We start from the raw sequence: 19811 nt of genomic DNA, 5'->3' as shown, positions 1-19811 counted from the left end.
GAAATGTGAAATTTGAGATGGCGGCCAAGATGGCGAACCTAGAATATTGGAATTTTTTATACAGTAATGTAATTTTGGGATGCTGAACTCGAATATAAGCCTTAGATATTCAAAGTACTCAGGAAATGCAATTCAATTTTTTAGCTTCGCCATATTGGCCGCCATCTTGGATTGCACATTCCCTGAGTATTTCGGAAAATTCTTTGGCTCATATTCGATTTCAGCAACCCCAAATTAGTTAAATTTGACCCGTTGTTTGCTTCATACACCCCTGAAAAAAAATCAAATTTCCTAACTTCGCCATATTGGCCGCCATCTTGGATTGCACATTCCCTGAGTATTTTGGAGTATTCTATGGCTCATATTCGAGTTCAGAAACCCCAAATTAGTTGAATTTGACCCGTTGATTGCCTGTTACACCCCTGAAAAAAAGTTCAATTTTCTAGCTTCGCCATATTGGCCGCCATCTTGGATTGCACATTCCCTGAGTACTTGGAGTATTCTCTTTTGCAAAATATCTGCGTTGTCCCGTCACGAAAAGAAGTACCTGTCAAATCAACAAAATTTGACGAAATTGGGTGATTCAGGAAGTAAAATCTTCAGCAATTTTAGAAACAACTGTAGAAAAAGGTTCTTTCGAAAACTTACTAGAAGAGCAGAGTTCTTCACTTTGTGTATAAAAATCAAAAGGATCCAATTGTACGATTTTGTCCCGTCACGCTACATTTGTATTTCACTTGACTTAAACTTTTTGTTTTTAAATGTTTGTTGGAGTGAATCTGTACTTTCCAAATTTGTATAATTATTGGTACCTATTCCCACAGATTTTAAAGTTATCAGCAAAAAACTGAAAACATATGCGTTCAAACGTTGTCCCGTCACGAAAGAATCGGTCTATTAACATATGAAACACAATAACCTTTAAAAAAAAAATCTCTAGATTTCTATCCGATTGGCCTCCTCGCTATCATCCGACTCACCCGTTTCTTCATGCTCCAAAGGACCACCTTCTTGGCCATCTTCTTCGTTCTCCGACTGCTCCACGTTACTGCTTTCCGTTCTGTCCGACTGATTCAGATGTCCAGATTCTTCACTCTCTGACTGATTCGACTTACTAGCTAATGATTCCTCGCTGTCTGATTGTTCTGGGACTAGGCAGGTTCTGTCGACCTCTTTCTTCAAATCCAGGTTTTTTTTTCAGCAGAGAGTTGAGAAGAGTTGACCCTTTGTCTAATGTATCCTTATCGCAAATTCAACGTTAATATTTTCAGAATCTGTATAAATATTGCGGTGCTTTCTTTGAAATTTTTGAGTTTCAGCAAAAAAAAATGAATGAAAAATTAACGTCAAACCGTTGTAACGTCACGGCAGAATATGTCAATAGATGATTTTCGTTTCTCCTGGAAATGTGTCCCAAGTACATGAAATGTCCAGATTTCACACGCTGAACTATCATCCTCTGTCCCAACAGCTTGCGAGTGATTTCCGTTGTTCCCACACAAGCCTCACGCCATTCCTTATCCACGGTGTTTTTTTTTTGCATCTTTGCAACTCGAATCCTTTGTAGACAGCGTTGTTTTACAGAGACTGGTCTGTTCAACGTAGCTGACAGGTATGCAGTGAGGTAGGTACGGCTTTGACTTGACACTCATGCCGCCTATGCTAACGCCTATGTCAAAAGTGTCTTCCACCGTCGCCCGGGTTGAATACGGATCGCGTACCAGGAGTTAACTGCCTCTTCCAGCAACACCTCCAGCTCTCCAACCAACTCATCCATTTCTTGCAATGACTCCGTTATGACCAGCAGATCGTCCACATACGCCAGCAGTAACGGTAATCTACTATCTTTGCGGTAACTCAAGCTTGCCGTGGTGATCAATTCCTAGCTTTGGGAATTTTCGCTTCAAGCGGCGAAGATAAACATCCTTGGAGGGAGAGCGGGCATTCCTGTTTCACACCTTTTCCTTAATACTAACTTTTGGCGTTTTCTTCCCAGCCCATCTGACGGAGGTCTGTTCTGCCATGCCAAGCTGGACTATCCGGTTGCTGCCCCTCGAATGTCCAGCCAGCCAGGACATACAGTTCCCTGGTTCCAGTATTCCTCCGTCACGCGCCGAGCTGTGAATATGTGGTCCGTCGCACATCTATTGGCCAGGAAGGCCGCCACATCCGGTGACACCCGAGCTTACTCTTGAGTTCATACCAGACCCTGTATATGTATTCAAGAACATTGTACAGGGCTGGCTATCGAACTCTGTGGTTAAATTGCCAGATTGGTTCATTAGTCTTCGGCGTCTGAACTCCAACATCGTGGACACAACTCACTTGACAAAACTAGTCCAGACTGAACAGTTGATTTCGAGCACCTCAAAATTTCAAAGGTGGACAAGACAGGACAAGATGATACCTAGTCAGCAATTCCACGAAGCCTTAGAACAATCATTTGGTCGCCGCGGAATAACCATCGGATGGATAGGATTAACTTTGCGATCGTTAATAAAAATAACCAAATAATTTTATCTTAAACTATTAAAAGTTAAAATAATTATTGATGTTGGATAAGTCTTTAGTTCATAGATTAAAACAAAACAAAGATTTTTTTTTGCTTTCGCTATATTTTGCGCTGTTAAACAAGTGTCCCCAGAACGTCGCAGACGACGGGGCCTTGCGGTTTGGCTGGAACCAACAAATTCAAATCATTCCAAGGATGTTTCCATATCTCTCTCTCTCTCATACAATGAAACTAGTAGATATTGTGTTCTTCTTCTTCTTCACCTTCGGCAACTATCGACACGCGTAGCACACAATCTTCCCGAACCAGGTGTGCATTTCTCGCGCGCTCAACGGTTCCGTTACATTTCAAATGTTTACAATCTTCGTGTATAGGTTTTTCTTCTTCTTCGCGTAAACTTTTCGCCGTAATAGCTGGACCGCAACAAAAAAGCTTACCTCCCGAAACCGGAAGGGGGCGCGTTTCTGTTTTTTTTTTGCGATAAATTCAAAAGCAATTTCAAGAGCATTTTCGACGTCTAACCCCTAAATCGCTCTGGAGAATTGTGTAAATAAAATGTGTGGAATTACAATAATGTAATTTTTGGAGTAAAGGTAAAATATAAACATTTTAAAATTACATTAGTTATCAACTAATATCACCCCTAATGTCTAAACCGTGTGTTGCAGATAACGTTTGAATTAAAAAAGTAGAAAAGAAGGAAACGGAATTGAAAGGAAGATCTTCGATCAAAAATCCCTGAACACTCTCTCTTACACTCCTGTACTTATTTCTCCCTCTCTCTCTCGTTCTCTCATCGCAGCCGATGGCTGATTTGCGCTCTCTCTCGCGTTGATAAAAACTACTAATCAGTGCTTACTAATAAAAAAGGAAAACTTGGAATCAAATTCAAATTAGGCGAGTTTTCTCCTTAACTATCAAGTTGGCAAACTTTAGGCGCTAGCCTGAATGATCGGTGGCTGGTTAAAGTTGGGATCATTCTGCTTGTCCATGGTGTTGTTGTTGTTGTTGTTATTGTTGCGACGACGTCTCGGCTGACGCTGACGGAACTTTTTGTTTCCGGTCGGCGAGGACGGTTGCTGCTGCTGCTGCTGGTTGAAGTTCTTCTGGTTCGCGTTGTTGTTGTTGTTGTTACGTCCTCCAGGGCCGCCGTTGGGTTTGCGGTTCTCCTTGTTGCTGACGTTGCTGTTGTTCGCGAAGCTGTTGTTGTTGTTCGTGTTGCTGTTCTTGTTGGCGAAGAACAGGCGACCTGTGCGGATTGAAGAAAGGGAGGTTATGAAATCGTCGGTGGGGGTTCGTCGAGGGATTCTGGGGTTACCTCTGGAGGTGCGACGTCGCACGCGCTTCACGACCGGCTTCAGCTGTTGCTTGTCCGGATCGTAGTGGCAGTCGAGCAGCTCGCACAGCTCGGTGCGTTCCTCCTCCTTCAGCTCGGTGAGCTTCGCAATCACCTGCTCCAGGCCCTCGCGCTTGCTCTCCGTCCAGATTTGCCGCAGCGACTCAAAGTCGTGCCCGTACTCGGCCAGCACTCGTCGGTACGTTACAGCCTTAACTCTGCGAAAAAAGAAGAAGTTTTAACGTTGATCTACCAGCGCGACCGAGTCCACACTTGCCTGTGGTAGATGGTCGTCTTGAAGTACTGCAGGAAGACCGGCCGCAGCGAGTTCTGGCGCAGCAGGATCTTCTCCTGCTCGTCGAGTTCGCCGATTTCGCACGAGATGGGCGAGGCCAGCTCGCACAGCACCGTGCACATCTGCTCCCGCTCGGCTTCCGTCGTGGGCCGGGAGCGGGGCTGCGGTTCCGGCACCGTCGTCAGCTGTCCGGTGACGTCGTCCACTTCGACCGTCACGGAGCTGTCGAGGACGGTGGATTGGTCCTGCTGCTGCTGTTGCGATGTTTGTTCATCGTCCGAGGTCGCGACGACCTCGTTATTGTTCTCGTCCACGCTGCTGGCGCAGCTCTTGCGCTGGGGCTTCGGATTTTCGGCACCGCTCTCGGTGTCGGCCTCCGTGGTGGTGTCCGATTTGTTGCCGTCGTCGGTCTCCGGAGCCGTCAGGTCCGTGCTGTGCAAAGGGGTGGCGCCTTCTGTTGAGGAGAACAATAGAAATCAGAATACCAACCACGAGGCCACCATCAACAATGGACACGAACAAACAATAGACACTAAAATGGCGACCACCACTTCAAACTCACCGTTGGCCAGCTTCCGCGCCAATTGGTACGCGAGCCGGGCCCGATACGCCGCGTTCCCCTCGAATCCGCCCTTGGCCTCGTCCTCGCCGATGACCAGATCCGCCAGCTGCCGGATCGAGAAGTACTTGATCGTCTTGGTGCACTTCTGCTCGGCCAGCTTGAACCCGTTCGCGAACGACTTGACCGTGGCGGTGAACCGGTCCAGCAGGGCGTACTTCTTGAGCGCCTCGATGACCATGTACGGCACGAACTTGCGCTGCTCGTGGTAGATCAGCACCACCCCATCAGATCCCTCATCCTCCCGCAGCCTCTCCTCAAGCCACGTGATGAACTCGTTCAACGCGGACACTTCCGTCTTCGTCTTCACCACCCGGTACGTCTGCATGCTCTTCAGCATCCGGAAGAAACCCACCGTAATGACGCGAACCTGGTGCCGCTGCCGGGCGGCCGGATTCAGGTTCATCAGCGGCATGACGTACTGCGAGTGCTGGTGCTCCGGAGTGTACGCCGAGATCTGCACGATCTCGTCGATCAGCCGGCGGCCGGTCGTATCGATGTCGATCCCGATCAGCGTGTACCGTCCATGCGGCAACGGGTGCGTGTTGATCGACGTGTCCGTCCGGTCAAACTTGGACGACAGCGTCCCCGCCGGAACTTCGGCCGAGTCCGAATCATCCGAGCCGCACTCCTCCTCCTCCAGGTGCTCGAAATCCACCTTGCTTTCGTCCAATCCAGCAGACACCATTTTGATCTGGGGACAAAGAACAAAGCAGGCCACGCCGAAACGCCATTTTGTAGGAACAACCCATTTTCCACCAACCAAAAAAAGAAACCCTCCACAAATCAAACTCACCTTTTGCTTACTTCGTACAGGCCTCTTTGGAAGAAATTCTCGACAGGTTTTCTTGCTACACTTTCGTAATTTTTCGCTGAATTTTAGCGTTGCTTCCAGAGCAAGGGCCTCAGTTCCAGACGAGAGATGATGTTCGATCGTTGCTTGATGAACTCAAAGTGGACGACCGCGGCGAACGCTGGTCGGCAGCAGGCCGCGACAGCAGACAAAGGGAGGAGTGAAAGAGAAAACAGGAGCGTCCGTCAGCTGATGAGAGCGGATGAGAGAAAGAGACAGAAAGTGCGAGCGTCGTCGCGCGGCGGCTAACGGTTACCAAGGTGATGAGAGAGAGCTTTTGAAAAGAGCTTTGAATAACGGAATGTTTACAGGGTGGCTATAAATTTTGCAAGCTAACTGCGGGGGTGCCTAAGATTTTTATGCAGCGCGATGCGCGATGCGAGAGACAGAACTTGGAAAAAATTGGAACAAAAATTTACTCGGCTGAATGGGAAATTAGGATTTTTTTAGACTTGATAAAGAAAACTTTTTCCTTTTCAAATTTCAATATTGATTAGAAAATTGAAAGAAATTTCACCTTAGTAGAACCGACGAGCATTTTCACAAGTTTTCAATATTTTATGCACTATTTCGTTACCCTTATGTACAGAACCATGAAATCTGAAGTATTTTGAACAATATTTGAATTATTCTGGCCATTTTTTTTTATTAATTATTTTCATTTATGCTGAAAAATAGCCATTTGAAAAAAACGTTTTTTTGCCTGTTATGGACCCCCCCCCTGTAAGATTTGACGAAAAATAAAAAAAAATGGAAAATAAATTATTCTGTTTTGTACATTCAAAATTCACTACACTATAAAAGATTTTTGAAACATCTCAAACATGCAAGAATGATTCTAACGCAGGAAAAGGGATTTTAAATTGATTTTAGTTGATTGCACTTAAACTTCCATTAATTTTTTTTGAAAAACTCGTTGTTTGTCCCCTGATTTATCGAGCCCATTTTGAAGGGGTTGTGACAAAAACTTTAAACATCAATTATGATGTTTCAGTATAGCATAACAAACTATAGTTTAGATAAGATTAGAAAAAATTAGATTATTAATTATTAAGAAAATGTTGATGAATAGCATTATTTTAATCTTCTCAAAGTGTCATGATTTTCTCAACGAACATGATTATGAATCTGAAAACGGAATGTATTTCCGAATTCTTTGTACAATTTTCCACTAGGAGAATGTAAAATAAGTTTATAAGTAAATTAAATTACTTAAAGTAATAAATATTATGTGTGTTTGAAACATAATTCAAAAATATCTCCAGATTTATAGGGATTTTCAGTTGAACAAATTACACATAAAATGTGAAAACTTTTGATTCGTGCTTCGAATCAAGTTTAAAATGCAATACTAATTGATAATTTTGTAAACAAAACAAGTATTAAGAGCGAGTCCACGGGCAAAGCATACCCATCTCGCATCGACCTCACCAATCTACATGAAATTTTCAGAGGTTGTTTGTACATATAAAACTAGCATCTGGCCAAAATATGAGCACTCTAGGTCAACGGAAAGTGGGGCAAATCGGGACACAAAGTTTAAAGGTTCAAAAACGTCAAAAATCTTAAAAAGGCTATAACTTAGGCAAAATTCAATTAAATTTCAAAATTCAGAATGCATCTGAAAGGGCTCAGAAAATGCAACAAAATGCCGGGTAGAACATCCCGATTGGTTAAATCTAAAGGAAGTTATTGGCATTTTAGTGAAAAAATAGCATAATTTTCAAACTTAAATAAAAAAAGTGTTCCATCCAGATATCAACTCGGTTCGACCTGCAGCTTGTAGGGGACATCTGGGACTACCATCTGAGACTGAGAACGCTTTGGGTAAGGCAGTTTAACATATTAAATAGACACTTTTACTTTTGGTGAAGTTTTTGTTTGTAAATTTTTGCTGGGGGGACCCCTAAGATCCCATTTTCTGGTGATAATTTTATCATATTCGTGTTCCTGAGATAATTTCACAATAAAAACATGCATAAAAATGTTTATTTTGATCAATTTTAACCCTTTAAAAAATAAAAGTTAAAAAAATCTTCGATTCACATTTATAGAAAATCAAGCTCGTTTCCAAGGATTAGAGCGTCCAATTTCCCGGGGTTACAAATTTCCCGGGAAACGGGAAATTTTCAGCCAATTTCCCGGGAAATCCCGGGAATTCCCGGGAAATTTTAAATTTATTGAAAATTGTTATGATTTTGGTTTTAATTAATATTATGCAACAAAATTGTATAGGACATCAACATTTATGTTTTAAATAAGTGTGAAAATCAATTAACAGCTTGACTGCATGTAAAAAATCATTCAACTACAAGAAAATGTATATTGGTAGTTTTTGATAAGATATATTTTTTATCAATGTGTTCAAACTGTGAGTAAAATGAATCCATAATCCACAATCATAAAATTTCTTGTGGTTTGGTTGAGCGTTTTAGCAGAATGCATTACTATGAATTCAAAGAGACGAGTTGTTCCTTCTAATTCCGCTATATATTTTTAATATCTTGATAGATACGTATTTCGTTTGGAGTGAAACCAACACTAAAAAGCTTTACCATTTGTTATATCTTGACAGATACATATTTCGTCTACTACTTGCAGACTTCATTAGTGTTCTGTTCTCGAGTCTTAGTCTTAGTTCTTAGTCGAGAACAGAACACTGATGAAGTCTGCAAGTAGTAGACGAAATATGTATCTGTCAAGATATAACAAATGGTAAAGCTTTTTAGTGTTGGTTTCACTCCAAACAACCCAATGTTTTCAAATATTTGAAGCAAGCTATATATTTTTGCATTTTTTTGAGAACAAACAATAGAAAGTAATTTTTCAATGTTTTTTTTTTGTTGTATTATTATGCAACATGATTTAAATTATACGATAAATTAACTTCATTCCACAAAAAGTCTTCTATTTTTTCACATCTAACTCTCTAACACCTGGAGTTGCACCAGTGCTCCATAATTTTTTTACTTCAAATTGTAATTTGTTTAGTACTAGGTATTCAACCAATTGAATTAATTCTTTTTGCACAAATTCGATTTTCATCTCATTTGATCATGGTAAACAAAATCGTAAAAAAATCTCAATTTTAATTTGGAGGTAAGGAGTTAATATTGTTTAAATGAAATAACATCAATCTGTTAAAAGCCTAACTAATTGTAATAATTTAATACTCACTAAGCGAGATCAATTCCCAGTTGCTTCAAAAATTGATATGATCAGGAATAATTCTGATATCATAATTTCTGATAATCTGATTAATTATATATAAGCCAAACAATACATTTCATTGAACAAAATCATGTTGAGTTTGTTGATTCATTATTTTATCAGAGCATTTTCAAAAAATGGTTCCAAAAATTTCAGAAAATGTATACTTCCGCTTGAATTTCGGGAATTCCCGGGAAATTTACAAATTTCCCGGGAAACGGGAAATTTTTTTTTTCGGGAAATCCCGGGAATTCCCGGGAAATTTTTTCCCGGGACGGGAAATTGGACGCTCTACCAAGGATACTGGGTGACACCAGAAAAAAAGCAGCTTCATAATTTTTTTTAACTTTAATTTTTTAAAGGGTTAAAATGGATCAAAATAAACATTTTTATGCATGTTTTTATTGTGAAATTATCTCAGGAACACGAATATGATAAAATTATCACCAGAAAATGGGATCTTAGGGGTCCCCCCAGCAAAAATTTACAAACAAAAACTTCACCAAAAGTAAAAGTGTCTATTTAATATGTTAAACTGCCTTACCCAAAGCGTTCTCAGTCTCAGATGGTAGTCCCAGATGTCCCCTACAAGCTGCAGGTCGAACCGAGTTGATATCTGGATGGAACACTTTTTTATTTGAGTTTGAAAATTATGCTATTTTTTCACTAAAATGCCAATAACTTCCTTTAGATTTAACCAATCGGGATGTTCTACCCTGCATTTTGTTGCATTTTTTGAGCCCTTTCAGATGCGTTCTGAATTTTGAAATTTAATTGAATTTTGCCTAAGTTATAGCCTTTTTAAGATTTTTGACGTTTTTGAACCTTTAAACTTTGTGTCCCGGTTTGCCCCACTTCCCGTTGACCTAGAGTGCTCATATTTTGGCCAGATGCTAGTTTTATATGTACAAACAACCTCTGAAAATTTCAGGCAGATTGGTGAGGTACAAACGACGTCCCATACAAAGGGGTATGCCCTGTTCGTGGACTCGCTCTTAATAAAAGCAAAATTCTAACTTTTTAAAATTTTTACTAAATTTATATGTGTTTAGTTAAAAAGCTTTAAACTTAATCAAATAAATATAAATATTGATTTTTTCTTTGAAAGCTATATTAGCATCCTTAGTGATGGTACATTTGACGTAAAAATAAAGTTTGAACACCTTAAATCTGATTTTAACAAGAAAAACTATGACTATTAAAGTTACCCCGAAATAACAAAGAATTTTTATCGTAATTTGTTTAATCACTGTTAAAAAAGCTTTTTTTTTAAAAATAGTGCATGGAACTTGTGTGGCCTACCCCAGTACATGTTTTAAAAATAATAATCTTGAGAAAACCCTTAACAGTTGGAAAATCTATATATATTTCAACGGTTTTGTTCGAACGCGAATCAGTTCAATACGGAGCGTCGGATCGAGGTGCTTTTTGTTGCGTTGGGTTCGTATAAGCCCAAGGAAGGGTTATACGTCGTCGGTTATACGATAACACTAATTGACACTTTGGCCACAGAGTAAGACAGAGTTCGCACTGCCTCTTGATTTTTGGTTCAACTTGGTGGTACATCGCAGGTACATCGCACGCCTGCTACCAGCAAACATTATGGAGCCAAAAAAATCAATGACATTTCTTCGGACACTCTGGGTTACTCTGTGCTTTGGCCACTCTGGGAGCGTTCTTTTATTACGTAACGCAGTTAGGGGGGGGAGGGGGTGTCGGTGTCTGTTACGAAATGTTACGAAAATTAGGGGAGGGGGGGTGTGCTGAAAAATTCTGTTACGTAACGCAAAATTTTCATATAAGCACTCATAAAAATTTGCAAAAAGACCTTGCGTTACGCGTTACAGGGGGGGTAGGGGGGATGGCTCATCTGTTACGATTTGTTACAAAGGGGGGGGGGAGGGGGGTCAAAAATCCCGAAATTCGAACCAAAAGTGTCCGGATTTCGAATCAGCTTTTATCAGTGTCCGGGTTTCGAAACACAACAAGTCATTTTAATTTTAAAATTCTGATGAAAAATTGTTAGAAAAGACATATTTTGCATGCATTTTCTTAAAACTGACTGTTTATACTACATACTGATGATATTTCTACATTTCCAACTTTTTACATGATTTTTTGCCCGCTATAACAAAAATGATATGCTACTAAGTGTCAGGATTTCGAATCATGACGTTATTGAATATTTAAATTATTGTACAGATAACAAAGTTCGCTGCAAATATTTTTAAAATATTAAAAAATATCTAAAAATGAGTCAATAAATTAGCAAAATATATATTTTTTACATAAACTTCCATAGTTTGAAGAAATTTGAAGAATATTTTTTTTAAATTTTCTTCTTCCAAATCCCCTATCCTTGCTCCTGGTATGCGTAGGAGATGGGCGCAGCCAGCATCGGGTCGTTGTCATGGTATTGAGAATCTGGTTTAGGTGAAATTGGTTCTAATTCCCGGATGATTTCTAATACACTTCTTAGCCTTTCGGCAGACGCGCAGGTGTGCATTGTCCACCGTTTGTAAAAGAGGCCAAAGTAACTTAGTTTCTCCTAGAATTGTGATACCTCAAAAAATAAATTTTGCTTTTTTATCACGTGTTTGATTTTATTTCGTCAGATTTGTAAAGTTACAATTAATTTACTTATTTAGTCAGGAATACAAGTGGGTTTCGAACAGAAAGAAACAAACGTTTGACCTAGCAAACATACAAACGTGCTACCGATTTTTGTTTAGAGTTTAGGAATTTTCTTCCCAAAAACGCCGCGATCAGAATGTTTCAAAATGTCTTTTCCATTAGCTCCCCGTGGATTTGTGTGATTTTTTGTAGTTTTTTTTCGTAGCACTGCTATATAATAAAATAATACACATAATAACGATAGAATAGTAATAATATTTGCTCCATAGATTCCAGTCGGAAGTTGTAGATTTGCGTGTTTTGGATTTGTAAAAAAAAAAGATAATTATTATTGGTAAAGTGTGTCTTTCACCATGTGCTTTTCATATGATTGGTTTTATAAGATCTATGTAAGATTATACAAATAAAAGGAATTGAAAGAAACTTTCTGAAGCATCACACAAACAAAAAGTTAGTGCACCATTGGATAACAAATTGCCATAAATTGATTGCTGAACTTGGTGTTGCATTTCCGTTAAACATATCAATTAGAAGACCAAGTAGGAATGAAAGACAGAATCGCGTTGAAGTTCCGCAGTTTTTGCTGTACTTTGTGTGCTGCCAAATTCACTATTAGAATATTAAAAAAACACTGGACATTTTATAAAATTGCATTAAAATGGACCGAGGAAGGGTCACTTTTGTGGAAAAGTTTGATTACAATTTTGAGCGGAGCAAAAACTACCGAACTTTACAGCGTTAACGCATCAATTGACTGCCGGTGGTGGAGATCCGTCGTTGGGACCCTGAAAAAAAGTAAAAGTAAATATTTTGAAACTATACAAATTTTAGCATGAAAGGGCGCTCTTACATCGTTCGATGGCGGCAGCGGCTTGTTCAGATCGTTCCGTCGGCGAAGGGACGCCGGTCGCATCACGTACAATATCACAGCGAAAATCATGAAAATCATCATCATGAAGAAATTGTCTCCGACGCCCTGGTTCGGACCGTTGGGCACTGAAATAAGATTTGAAAAAAACTATTTTTTTAAAAATTTCAGGAAATTTATGTGGATTACTTACAATCGATGCACTCGTTGTCTGTGCAGTAAGATTGGCCATTGCGAAGCTGTTGAAACATAAAAAATAGCAAGTTATTGTAAAAGTTGCTGAAATTGAATCAACAGCAAACAAACGTACCAGCGACAACAGCCGACGCATCGCAATCTCGTGGCTCCAGATGCACTCACATCCATCAAATTCGTCACTCATGGTGATGATGTGGCTGATTGCAGCTACGTTTCAAACAGGAAAAAAGGCTAGCTTCAATAGAGTACCTGAAATGATAAACAAATTTACTGCTAATCTAAATTTAAATTTTAGTTTTCGGAGACCAACAAAAAAAATCTTTCAAATGTTCGATTTTACAAATTTTACCACCGTTGATTTTATTTATTATTTTTTGGCTTTTAAACATGATTTAACAAGGCTGATATGAAATTAAAAAAAAAACTTGGGGCCAATACTTATTTCTAGGGTTAGTGAATTTTCACGATTTCACGGCAGCGTGAAATTTTAAAATTTGGAAATTTCCGTGACATTCCGTGAAATTTAATTGATTTTATGATTTGTTTAAAATCTCACAAAATTTTCACGATCTTTGATGATTTGGTTTAACCCTCTACAACCTAACTCCGCCTTTAGACGGGCTTCGATCAAAAATCTTTCAGAAGCATTGGAAAGACGAACTCTTAAAATTTTAGAAAATTTCAGGGTTGGAAGTTTAACGTGTTTTATGTGAGTTTTCCAATGTTTTTAAAAATGTAATTTTTTAGGGGTCAACTTTTGCTGTATTTTTTACTAACATTTCCTATATTTTCAGTAAAAAGAAGTATGCAGTAATTTTTGTAGTGTCCCAGACTATGCCTCTACGCATTTTTTTGCAATTCAAATAATGATGGTGCCATTCTGTAGCAGAAAATGTGAAAAACATGCAAAAAATTGAAAAAGTGACTGTAAAAGTGACTGTAAAATCTTAAGAATAATTTATAAAAAACCACTGCGAAGTCACTCTGCCGATTTGTACAACATTAACAAAAACATCATTCCTGTCAGAGCTATTTACGTAATTCAAACATGTTGCTTCATTTATTTATGTTTACATCAACAAACTCACAGTAATACAAAATTCAAATTATCTAACCATCAACACTTTACCAGAAGCCATAATTTATTAGACCGACCCAATATTTCAACATTAGCCGGCGAAAGATGCATATCTTTCAAAGGTGCTCAATTATATAATTATTTTTGGAATAAATTTGGTGATTGTCAAAGCGTATCAATATTTAAAAACAAATTGCTCTCTTTTTTGAATGACCCACTGTTATTGAACATATCCTTAAATCCTTTGATTTTCTTGCTACATAGTAGATTATTTTGTTTTCCAATCTTTTTATTTTCTTTTTTTCTTTCTTTTTTCACTTTTGCTTCCTTCTAAAACTCAGTTTAAAAAGTTAGTTTTCCGACACAATTATCTTTATTCTATAATTTTGCCTTTATCGCCATAATCTATGCACTTTTTTTATATCATTTCAGATTTCTCTTGCCAGGATCAACCAAACTCCTTCACAGGTGGAAACCAATGGAGTTTGACCGGATATTTAAAAGTTAATTGTAAACACTAAAATTTATTGTATATTGTATTAAAACGATGTAGGTTTTTGGTGCTACTGCTTTGGTGGCTTTTCCTACCAAATAAAAAATCAATCAATCAATCAAAAACGTGAAAAAATTAGATAGGCGAAATGTAATTATGTAAGGTGGTAGAGTTGGCCAAATACTTCCAAAAACAAATATAAACTAAACAAGATAAATGCAAATTAAAATACTTAAAAATGAAACAAGAAAAACATAAAACAAGAGAATTAAAGTTTTTCGTAGAACAAAAGTTGCTCAAAATGACCTCCTGAACACGGGAAAAATAAATATTTTCGAAAAAAATAATTTGGGCAGTAAAGGGGTTAATAGTCTTGGTGAAATTGGAAATTAAATAATTAATACAATTTTTTTTAAAGATTACAGATTTAATTTTTTGCATCTTTATATTTTTGAGAAACTTTTGAAGAGGGGGAGAAGAAAAGCTATAGCATTTTTTTAACTTCTTTTTTTATAAAAATCTTTCAAATTATCGTAAAAAAAGTTATATTAATCATTTTGACAAGTCAACGCTTTAATCTTGTTTTGATTTATAATTCAATTGAATGTTAAGCAGATAGAATAGAAGCCAATCAGAAAATACTTTTTAAGTTTTATAAATTGAATATGTTGAGAAAAAAGGTCAAGAAAAACAAAGAGCATGCGCAAGATCATACTTATTTTAAAATGTTTATAATAATTTAATTTAACTTATTTCACACTAAATCCCTTTAATGTTCTTTTCGGTAGAAAATATCATCTTACGGAAATAAAAATAAAGAAGTTTATTTAAAACTTTAAATATTGCTGAAGCAAGTTATAGTTGATTGAAGTATAATATAAGATAAATTATAAAAAAGTATTTTCTTTACTTATAATATACGTTTTGCAAAGTTGTTTTAACATTTTTCACGTTCCGCGAAATTTCCGTAGAATTTAGTATTTTGGAATGAAAATTGCAATTTTTGAGCGTGAAAAATCACTGAGCCTAAGTTCGATTCTTTGGGAAATTTAGGTAACTGTTACAATTTTGAAACAAATCTGTAAAAGGTTAAGTTGAGAGGTCATTGTTAAGCGTTGAAATTTGTATGGCAACACTGTTAAAAATATGTGGAGAAACGCTATTTTTTTTGTAAGCTTGAAGCTGATTAGAAACATTGTCATGAGTTTATACAGTGGAATTTTATGTACATATTTTAAGTCGAGGACAGCAAAATAATTCGAGTTGACCCTGCAATGTTATTGGTAACGTTTTTTAATGGAAATATTGCGAGTATTCCCGAAAAAGACACGCGCCAAACCAGCCTCGGATCGACGCGCCGCACTTTTGGCAAATGCGCGCTTTCAAATTCCATACTGCGCATTTTGTTTTTGTTGATATTTTTCTTCGAATCGCCTGGCATTGTTGCCAGGTGTGTTTTTTATTGCATCAAAAGTGCAGAAAATTGCTGGCAACAATGTCTACGGCACATTCTGAAATGCCGCGCGGCGTGTACCTTTGAAAGAAACGGACAATAACTTCAACCTCAAAAGCGCCCCAAATCCTCAACTGAATTGGCACAGAAACTTTATTAAGGTGTCGTCCGTTTAATTATTTTTTGTTATACAAATTTTCATACTCAAAATAGTAGTTTCTGCAACAAGTTGCAAAAAGAGGATTTTTCAGCACGAGTCGTACATTTATCCAACGAGGTTCACCGAGTTGGATAAATACGACGAGTGCTGAAAAAATCAAGTTATGCAACGAGTTCCATACAACATTTTTTGCAATTTCGAGTAAAATTTTAAGTCGAATTTTCATGTATTTTGTCAATAAATCGTTTAAATCAAAAAAATGTTGAAAAGTGTTACTTTTCAAAACAAGTGCTGAAAAGTAGAGCTTTTCAGCATTTATTTTGAAAAGTGTTGCTATTCGATTCTGTTATTTTTGGTACAGAAAAGTAGGCTATTTCGTCGTTCAAGAATTACAGGAAATGTAAGTAGTTTCACGAGGGAATTGCAAAAAATCTTTTTTTGCAATTCCGCTGTGAAATTGTCAACTTTTCGTGTCCTTCGGGAGAAACGAACCGGCCTACTTTTCCCTACTTTCAAATACTGTTTTTGGTGCTGAAAAGTTGAACCAACCACACTTAACCTTCCTACGGTATTGGGGTCCTTTTCGACCCCAAACTTTAAAAAATCGTCAAAAATCTATTTCGACCGATTCCGGTTTTTTTCGGTTACAAATGAAAGCTTAGAACGTCCCCTTTCCGAAACCGACCTGGAAAATCGGATTTGGTCACTGTGGCCACCGGGAATCGGCTACAACCGAAAAAGGATCTTTTTGAGACCCCAACTTTGACGACCTGTATCTCCGGCAAATTTCAACCAATCAGGATGCTCCGGGTTGCACGTACTGGTTTCGGAAATCCGGAATATCCGAAAAGTTCATGTTTTACTGTTTTTCACATATATGTGATACCAATACTCTCATAATAGTTGAAATTGATCCATAAAACTTACTAAAACATGATACACGATTGCCAGAACCACTCTGGAGTGTTAGTGGCCACTTCCGGGTAACCTGGAACCGGTTCCCGAATCCGATGAACGGCCAACTTGACTTTTTTGATGAAAACCCATCATGTTGCACATCAAACTCCATGAAATTGAAAGATATGTCCATCTTTGGTAATGCCGTTGTTCACTGAGCCATTCTGGCCAATCTAGAACCAGTTACCGGTGGCCCCTTGGGGACATTTCCGGAATATGAGAGAAACCCCATAATCCGACATATTAAACTTCATGAAATTGAAAGATATGTCAATTTACGGTCATGCCTTTGTTCGCTGAAAAAAAAAACCATGAAAAAAAGTGTGGACTGTATCACAGTATTTCATCACCGCCATTTTGGATTTTAAAATTATAAATCACTTCAGAATGGTGTTGAGATCATATTCGAGCTCGACAATATCAAAAAGAAAACGATTTTTTCGTGATTATGCGGTTGGGTTATTTTGGTTTGATATCTTTTCCAAAAGCTTTTTAGTTTCCTTAATAATTTTCTCATTTCTTAAAAAAGAAATTATGCATATTATTATTTTTATTTGAAGTAAACGAATTGGATGAAATTTAAGTTTTCCCAGACCTTTACATTTCAATGCCTTACAGACTTTATTTGGAAAGGGGTAAGAATTCTCATTATTTTCTTATTGTATTTGTTGAAAGTTCATAATAATAAAAAAAATCATAAACTTTCTTTAAAACATTTTTTTGCGAATGTTACGCCATGTTTTAACAATCGTTATCAAATAATTTTGCTCCAGAACGTCTGTAGTTGTTCTTTGATAGAGTCCCTCTTAAAACCATTTGTTAAACAACCTTTTTACTTTTCTACCTTGACATTGAGATTGATAAGATTTTGTTACTTTTACTCCAACTCCGGAGCCAGGTCCTCCAAAGGTTACATCTCTATAGCTCTAATAAATAATGAAGTTTCGAATGTTATGAGTACTTGAACATAAATACTATTCTTTTCTTGCAAGCATTGAAGCCGATCGAATGTGCTACCGTGGCGAGAATCACATTACGGTTTTTTTTCGATAAACATGTTGTTTGTTTCAACATTTCTACAGCTTATCAAACTTTAAAATCACCACCACTTTTCACGCGCATTCATTAGGGTTTCACACGCTAGATAATTCACTGGCGACATACCTGAATTGCAGTACCTTCTGTTCCCAGCACGATCAAAGCAAAACTCAGCTGGGATGATCCACGGTACGATCCAGTTATAGGATACAAATACAGCGCACTCTGTGCTGAATTGGCCGCGGCCAGCAGCACGGCAATCAAGTTTGCAAACACTTACGTGGACTTCCAGCATTCGCAGCCAAGTTCGGCCGTCTACTAACTTCAATACATTCAGAAGAAGGGGGAAAACTACTACCAGGCTAGAATCGCAACGACGACGACTGCTGGTGTAGTACACAACTCTGATAACACTCAGTCAACATGGGACGTTCAAGTTCTGATAAACACTACGCCTTGCGAATTTCAGCAATTAACCATCATCTCCAACTCGAACAGATGTGAACGTTTCTACGGCCAAGATTATGTCATCTATTCACGGCTGGAAAGTGGCGGAGAAAGCTTGACACACTATCCGCCAGAGGTACCGTAAGTTTTCGTGGAAAAGATGTCGAAGAGTGCGACCTTCTACGACACGGTCTTATCAAAATATTTTCGTATGACTCTCGGAGAGCTCTCAAACAATGAATTGTGGCCATTGAAAGGGGTCACCAGCACTGGGTTTGCAAATGTGGCAAATAGCACCCTTGGCCGCCAACAAAGGCATTGGATTTAGCGTAAATAAAAACATTTCTTGGATTTCCCCGCAGTGCCAATACGTCCTCATCGTCGACCAAGTCATCATCAACCAGCTTCCGAATCCGCGATACTTACGGCAATTTGCACAAAGAACGCAGGCAGATGTTGTGTCGATTAGGTCGTTTTTCACTAGCAAAATTCTCGCTCCCAGGCTTCGTCTCCCTGCAAATGTATGTTTGGGTAAAACAGAAGTACAAATCTCGGGACGGGGCCTGTGAAGCAGGTCAGAATGGTGATGTAAAGTCAGCGAATGGCCAACACTCACTGAATGGGATGGGTGGAACTCACGCTGTATTTTGCCACAGCTTGCGTCTCCCCCTTTAATTCATAGATGTGGTATTGTCGGTTATGAATGAAACGGGCAAGTTGTTAACAAAACGAATTGAGAAAAAATGAACATTTTCAATCCGTTTAATTCTACACACAAAAAAATATTTCCGAACGTTACATCATTTATGTTGTAACACTTTTGCACGTCATTAAACATATAAACTTAAATGCAATTTGATGTAAATTTGCAACAACATATACTTAAAAACATGATTTTACGTGTGATTTAACCGTTTACGTCGAATTTCAAGTTTACATCAACTGAGTTTACATGTGATTAATTTTTTCCGTGTCGAGTAAATTCACATATTTTTTTCTGTGATAGGTTTGTTCGAAAATGTTCACATTAGTTTCGAAAGGAAAAAGAACTTTTTTAAAGCAGATTATTTGAAATGGTAAATAGTTTGAATCAACTGTTAGAAAGTTATATTTCTTTTATAATCATTGTAGTACTGTGCAAAACAGTTTTACTTGTTCTTTTCTACACCTGAATCAGTGCAGCACTAGAGTGGCCAAGAAATAACCCCCTGCTCCACAAGCGGAAAACAGTTTTTGGGTTATTTTAAGAATCTATGCTAATTTTGAGCGAAATTGGTTGAGATCAACCCATTGATACCCGAACCAAAAGTTGGTGAAAAAATGTTTTTCATACAAAAATTACTTTTTTTAAATCGCTAATAACTTTTCAGGGTCAAGTTTTACAGCTTTGGTATGTTGTACAAAGTTGTAGAGCATTAAATTTCCTATAAGAATCTCACTTTTTGGAATATTTGGATGGAAGTAGCGCACCGTCCAGACCAAACTGTAAGAAAATTGAGTTTTTCATACATTTTTTGGATTTTTCCCATACAAACTTCACCTCCGAGTATCAATGGGTAAATGTTGACTGATTTTGCTCATATTTGGCCCAGAGTCCTAGAATAGGTCAAGGAACAATATTCAGCTTGTGGAGCGAGGTTTTGAGAAAAAGTTCCATATT

The 19811-nt window shown here is 38.0% G+C and overlaps 2 protein-coding genes across 4 annotated transcripts; both read right to left on the bottom strand.

Moving 5' to 3' along the window:
• Positions 1-3289: 3289 nt before the first annotated feature.
• On the bottom strand, positions 3290-5729 carry LOC120422638 (maternal protein exuperantia). Its single transcript, XM_039586136.2, has 5 exons — positions 5559-5729; positions 4706-5456; positions 4126-4597; positions 3831-4066; positions 3290-3761 (listed from the first exon to the last, which is right to left on the bottom strand). The coding sequence occupies exons 2-5, from the start codon at positions 5448-5450 to the stop codon at positions 3445-3447; spliced, it is 1770 nt and encodes a 589-aa protein (XP_039442070.1). The 5' UTR covers positions 5451-5456; positions 5559-5729; the 3' UTR covers positions 3290-3444.
• Positions 5730-11401: 5672 nt separating this feature from the next.
• On the bottom strand, positions 11402-18782 carry LOC120422646 (small integral membrane protein 14). 3 transcript variants are annotated; one of them, XM_039586149.2, is made up of 5 exons: positions 18578-18782; positions 12638-12774; positions 12521-12566; positions 12310-12455; positions 11402-12244 (listed from the first exon to the last, which is right to left on the bottom strand). In XM_039586149.2, exons 2-5 carry the CDS (start codon positions 12707-12709, stop codon positions 12206-12208), a joined length of 303 nt encoding a protein of 100 aa, XP_039442083.1. In that variant the 5' UTR covers positions 12710-12774; positions 18578-18782; the 3' UTR covers positions 11402-12205. The 3 variants fall into 3 exon arrangements, with proteins under 3 accessions (XP_039442083.1, XP_039442084.1, XP_052565506.1); XM_039586150.2 differs by lacking the exon at positions 18578-18782 and adding an exon at positions 17831-17978; XM_052709546.1 differs by lacking the exon at positions 18578-18782 and adding an exon at positions 17845-17863.
• Positions 18783-19811: the final 1029 nt, after the last annotated feature.

This window comes from Culex pipiens, chromosome 3 (assembly GCF_016801865.2).
Source record: "Culex pipiens pallens isolate TS chromosome 3, TS_CPP_V2, whole genome shotgun sequence".
NCBI lineage: Eukaryota > Metazoa > Arthropoda > Insecta > Diptera > Culicidae > Culex > Culex pipiens.
The sequence above is the reverse complement of the archived record's forward strand: the minus strand, read 5'-3'. Positions and strand labels throughout refer to the sequence as shown.

Bases quoted from the DNA above. Each gene is read 5' to 3' on its own strand.
- LOC120422638 (XM_039586136.2), bottom strand. From the start codon at position 5,450: ATGGTGTCTGCTGGATTGGACGAAAGCAAGGTGGATTTCGAGCACCTG. The intron at 4,067-4,125 runs GCAAGTGTGGAC...CTTTTTTCGCAG, and splicing joins AAGACGACCATCTACCACAG to AGTTAAGGCTGTAACGTACC. The intron at 3,762-3,830 runs GTAACCCCAGAA...CAATCCGCACAG, and splicing joins GCGACGTCGCACCTCCAGAG to GTCGCCTGTTCTTCGCCAAC.
- LOC120422646 (XM_039586149.2), bottom strand. From the start codon at position 12,709: ATGAGTGACGAATTTGATGGATGTGAGTGCATCTGGAGCCACGAGATT. The intron at 12,567-12,637 runs GTACGTTTGTTT...ATGTTTCAACAG, and splicing joins TGCGTCGGCTGTTGTCGCTG to CTTCGCAATGGCCAATCTTA. The intron at 12,245-12,309 runs GTAAGAGCGCCC...ACTTTTTTTCAG, and splicing joins CGCTGCCGCCATCGAACGAT to GGTCCCAACGACGGATCTCC.